The sequence below is a fragment of the Chelonoidis abingdonii genome, chromosome 17 (genome assembly GCF_003597395.2).
Source record: "Chelonoidis abingdonii isolate Lonesome George chromosome 17, CheloAbing_2.0, whole genome shotgun sequence".
Classification (NCBI taxonomy): Eukaryota; Metazoa; Chordata; order Testudines; family Testudinidae; genus Chelonoidis; species Chelonoidis abingdonii.
This window is the reverse complement of record NC_133785.1, coordinates 37,323,939-37,329,147: the sequence shown is the minus strand read 5'-3', so window position 1 is coordinate 37,329,147 and position 5,209 is coordinate 37,323,939. Positions and strand designations below refer to the sequence as shown.

General features: G+C 38.7%; 1 protein-coding gene and 1 non-coding gene across 2 annotated transcripts in view; both read left to right on the top strand.

The window, feature by feature from the left end:
• PTPRG (protein tyrosine phosphatase receptor type G) overlaps positions 1-5,209 on the top strand; it is a 628,432-nt gene that overhangs the window by 530,165 nt on the left and 93,058 nt on the right. The window contains exon 13 of the mRNA XM_032781834.2: positions 478-610. Within this exon, the coding sequence (XP_032637725.1) occupies positions 478-610 (133 nt within the window). The remainder of the gene's footprint in view (positions 1-477; positions 611-5,209) is intronic.
• TRNAK-UUU (transfer RNA lysine (anticodon UUU)) lies at positions 1,565-1,639 on the top strand. The gene has a single exon. It is a non-coding gene; the product is annotated as a tRNA-Lys (tRNA).

Genomic DNA, 5,209 nt, shown 5'->3' with positions numbered 1-5,209 from the left:
GTTGCTAGGGTAAAAATCTTCCGACGAACGTGCACGCACGGCACGTACACCTAACTGGAATGAATATGAGCAACACATCTCGAAGAACAACAGTTACAAAGGTGAGTAACCACCTTTTACCATGCGGAGCTCTTAATTCATTGACCTGGGGGAATGACTTCTGATGGTAAGAGTAACACTTGGATCCTGTTTGCAGGACCTGGCCCTAAAATTGTGGGTTAGTTAAGATTGGAACTAGGTACAGTAGTAGAGTCCAGTTGATGCATTGTATATGCACCATACTTTCATGCTGTAATGCTTATATGAAAGTGAAAGATTGACACTTTTGAAGGTCCAGTCTCTGATTATTTGCTCACATCATGTGAACTGGAGTGAAACTGGAGTGATGGAAGTTCTAATTCTATATATAAATGTAGCCATTGTAGCATCATTCTTTTTATTGGTACTGATTATGTTCATTATATGCTTATTGTACAGCAGACAAGAATAGCTCCAGTATGGCAACCAGACCTTCTCCTGGCAAAATGGAATGGATCATCCCTCTGATTGTGGTGTCGGCCCTGACCTTTTTGTGCCTCATTCTTCTTCTTGCTGTGTTGGTTTACTGGAGGTGAGCCCGTTTCGTTTACATTGGGAACTGATTGTGATTTGAAAGAGTGTTGGGAATGTCTTTTGAATATGTCCCTGTATTTTTTATTTTGCTGGCTGTGACGATGATGGATGCATTAGATATCTCTAGAGGTGTTAGGACAGCCGTATTGGTTAACTACCCGTATATACTTGTTCATTAGCTCGTTTGCTTATAAGCCGGACCCCCCCCCAAGATGGATAGGTAAAAATAGCAAAAAATTGTATGACCCTTTCATAAACCAACCCTATATTTCAGGGGTTGGCAAACTTTGGCTCCTGGCCCGTTAGGGTAAGCCGCTAGCGGGCCTGGATGTTTTGTTTACCTGGAGTGTACACAGGCACAGAGCCCCTTAGCTCCCTATGGCCGTGGTTTGCCACTTCCCGCAGCTCCCATTGGCTGGGAATGGCGAACCGCGGTCACAGGGAGCTGAGGGGCTCCATGCCTGCTCATGCTCCAGGTAAACAAAGCAACAATGTATTAGATATTCAATTCAGTGATTCCATAGAGTTTAAAATCATCAAATTTTGGTGTAGACCCATTGATTATAAGCCAACCCCTGCTCTTTGATGCATCATTTTTTTACCAAAAATATTCAGCTTATGAACGCGTATATACAGTATTTCAAGTGTTTCAGGTATTGATTTTCATGTCATGAAGATGAGATTAGTCGTAACGATGGCCAAAACCACTTGTAACACAGACTAGTGTCTCCTCAGTTACTTCTCCTTAAACAGCTGTAACAATGCACATCAGTCCTGACCTTTAGGAAAGATGGTCTTGTGAAAAAGGCTCACTGAACCGGCGTTCTGAGTTCTAGGCCTGTCTTGGCCACAGACTCCCTGTATGAACTTGGACAATTCCCTTAAGTGCTCTGTGCCTCAGTTTCCCCATCTGTAAAATGAGGACAATAATCCTTGTCTACCTCATAGCAGTGTTTTGGGGTAGCTCAGTTGGTCGAGCATCAGACTTTTAATCTGAGGGTCCAGGGTTCAAGTCCCTGGTCAGGCAGAAGGACAGTTCCCCCTGTGATATCCCCTAAGAACTTCAGAAAGCATCTCTTGAGGACCCTCCTTGACTTCAGTTTTGGGGAGAGAGGAAAGCTCAGTGGTTTGAGCATTGGCCTGCTAAACCCAGAGTTATGAGTTCAATTCTTGAGGGGACCATTTAGGGAACTGGGGTAAAAATCTGTCTGGGAATTGGTCCTGCTTTGAGCAGGAGGTTGGACTAGATGATCTCCTGAGGTCCCTTCCAGCCCTGATAATCTGTGATTAGCTCTGTAATATTAGTGAGGGGCCCAGATATTACTGTAATGAAACGCATAGTAAAGCCTATGGAAATAAAATACAATAAAAACAAACCCTTCAGATTGCCTCTTCTGAAGAGATCCTCTTGGTTAGGCCAAGTTGTATATTGGGTTAATGATGGGGATGATAATTACCCCCGAGGGAACTAGGTTTAGCATCACTAAACTCATCTCACTTTAGACCTAAAACAGATTTGATTCTAAAGCATCTTTCTAGATGTACCTGAAGCCACTGCATCTTTTGTCTTCTGTTGAGATAAAGTTATTTGATAGAGTTTGCCTTAGCATGTACTTCTGTGGAAGACAGGCTCTGAGGAGAGACCCAGGGCTTTTCTGCTATGGAAGTTACCATTTCTTTTCTAGAAGAGAATTTGTATCCTGAAGGACAGGAGGCATGACTAGTTCAGAAAGCCCTGGAGCTCCTGTCCAGAAAGGAAAGGTTTAAATAGCAGGGCTGGGAAACAGCAGGTCTCTACTGGTTAAATCTTTGCCATTCCAGTCCAGAGCTTTCAGACCTACTTGCTGTCATGGGGACTCAGATGTTTAGATGGAGTAACCAAGACTGGGAAGTGGGAGAAGGCTGTTTCAAGGTTATAGCACAGATCAGCAGTGTTGGATTTGGGTGAAATGTTTATCACTGATGTCAGTAGTATCAGTGTTCGTTTTGATTTGGGTCTGTAGCAAAAGAACTTAAGTTTTCACTGTTCTTTAAAACCATTTTTCTTCAATTGTTGAGCACAAAGTTACAAAGGATTAACCCAGTACAGATGTCAATATTGATTAATATAAATAGTTTATTTCAAAAACAGTTTAAATAGGGCATGGGAAGAGTAGTATCATTAGAAATCTGTGTATTTTAATCATTTTCCATAAAAAACCAATTTAGGAGACTACCAGTCTATCTTCTAAAACATCTTTGAGCAATGATTAATTGGCTAACTTGATGGATCTGGAAAGTTCAAACAAATATTAATAAATAGGCAGCAGTATTCCACATTAAAATCTTTTCAATTAACGGATGCAAATAATTAACATTACTATGAGGCTATCATGAATACAGTGGAAACATTAATTAGTTAAAAGATTAAATTGTAAAGACTCCTGTGGCACCCCCTGTAGCTGCCCTTTCTTTCATTGTACATCTTTCTAAAGTCTGTCGTATTTTTCCTCCAGATACACAAACAGGCAAATTTCTCATCCATGCAACACCCTTGAAGTAAATGAGGTTCTACAGGCACAGTATGATAGAGGGTAATATTTATCTCACAGTGATTTAAAAGGCCCTTCTCAGAAAAAAAGCCTTTGAGGTTGAAAATCTTAATAGGAGTCATCCAGGAAAATGGTTGCGTGGCACTGGGAGATTACCGTATATCCTTTATTTGGGAAAGGTTGGGACTTTTGGTACAATTTCACTAACGCACTGTGAGGAGTAATTGAGAAGACTAGTGTTGGATTTGCTGAAGTGGTAGCAAAAATTTGCTCTAAGATAATACGGTGGAATTGCAGTATCTGCTTCATCACCAATATCTATAGAGCAACTGTTAGTAAATGGTTTTAATGGAGATGGCTATATTATAGGTGGCTAAAATTAAAATATAACTGAGGTTCAACATGTTATCCTTAAAGTGTTTCAGTTGACTTTTTAGGAGATTTAATTTGCTCAGTAACAACAAAAAACTACACAGAGGAAGGAAGGAACATGGGGAAAGATCTTAATTGAAACTCAGTTACTTATTTGATAGCATAAAGGCACAGGAACTAGTCTTTGTCTATTCTATAATTTGCATGAGTAATTAACCATTTGTTAACAGGTTAATCAGAATTATGAAAACCAGACATTAAACCCCATCACAACTATGGATAGCCTCTCTATGTATATAATCTATTCTGAAAACTCATGGAGATTCAATATTATTTTAGACATGAAAAATATACATTTGGACCTCTACATGAAGCACAAATATATGAATATAATTAGCAGTCTAAAGGTATTTATGAACAAATATAAAATAACAAATTTGGAGGCAATAACCAAACCACAAGGGTACACGTTAGATGTTAACAGTCAGGCCATATATACTGAGTAGGAATTAATTTAAGATTTTGTGTATGAAAATCCTTGAGACTGTGAAACTAGTATATAAGGGCAATAAGAAAGGCAAACTGATATTTCTGATTGTACAGAGCATTGGCAATGAAGTGGTTATGCTTCATTTTGAGTGCCCTTTTCAGTTTCTTCACTTTCCTTAGGAAAAATAATGTATTTACATTGGTGGGCATTTAAAATAAAACAAAACCACCCATGCAATCTAATCTAAAAGTTAGGAAATTAAGATAAACTGGGTCTTCAGAAAGAAATAGTTAAAGTGAAATGGGCAACATATGGAATAATTTGCTAAATAAGGCCATCGAAGCAAATAGCATGAAAATGAGTTTGAGACAGATTTTTCGGAGTGGGAAACATGCTATTGAAGTATAAGCACAAAAAGCAGTTGTTAAGAAAAGATAACCCTCAAGGGGACAGGTGTGTTGGTCCAAGTGACCTTTTCCTGTCCAGCAATTCTTTGTTCTTGTGTGAGAAAAGCATTAGGAATTAGAATTAGAATTAGAAAATTCAGACGAGACATAGATTACCCTTTAGCAATGCATTTTGAGGGTAAAACAACTTGATATTTTCACTTTTGGGCATTTGAGAGACTAGATGATTTGAGAACAGAGGTGACATAAATAGAACATTGAAGCAGAGCAAAGCCTTCTGGTTGTTTGTATTGTATTGATGCCCTAGCATCTAGAGGTCTAAATAAGAAGTTAGATTTTTTTGTTTGTGAATATATATAACAAAATTAACTCTGTTCTGATCCTTTGCAACTGTCATTTCATATTCTGTAAATGAAATGTTTCATAATATGTAGATGTAAGGGAACATTTTGAAAATTGAAAGAGCAAAAGCTTTTCCCACCTTTTAAGGTATTGAACTTCAGTAGAGTATTCAGTAGAAAATCTTTACGGTTGGAGATATTTGAGAGTGATTTGTCCCACTTCTGTATGAGATTCTTGATTTGCAGGGGCAATTTGTGCTTCCTACTCCCTTTGCCTGAAGGAGATTGGACAAATGAAGACTATGGGTACGTCTACACTGCACGATTATTTCGAATTAGCTTAAACCGATATTACAAAACAGATCTAATAAAATCGGTTTAGTGCATCCACAGTGGGATCACGAAATCGATTGTTTGCGTCCATGGTCCAAAGCTACCATTGATTTCAGGAGCGGT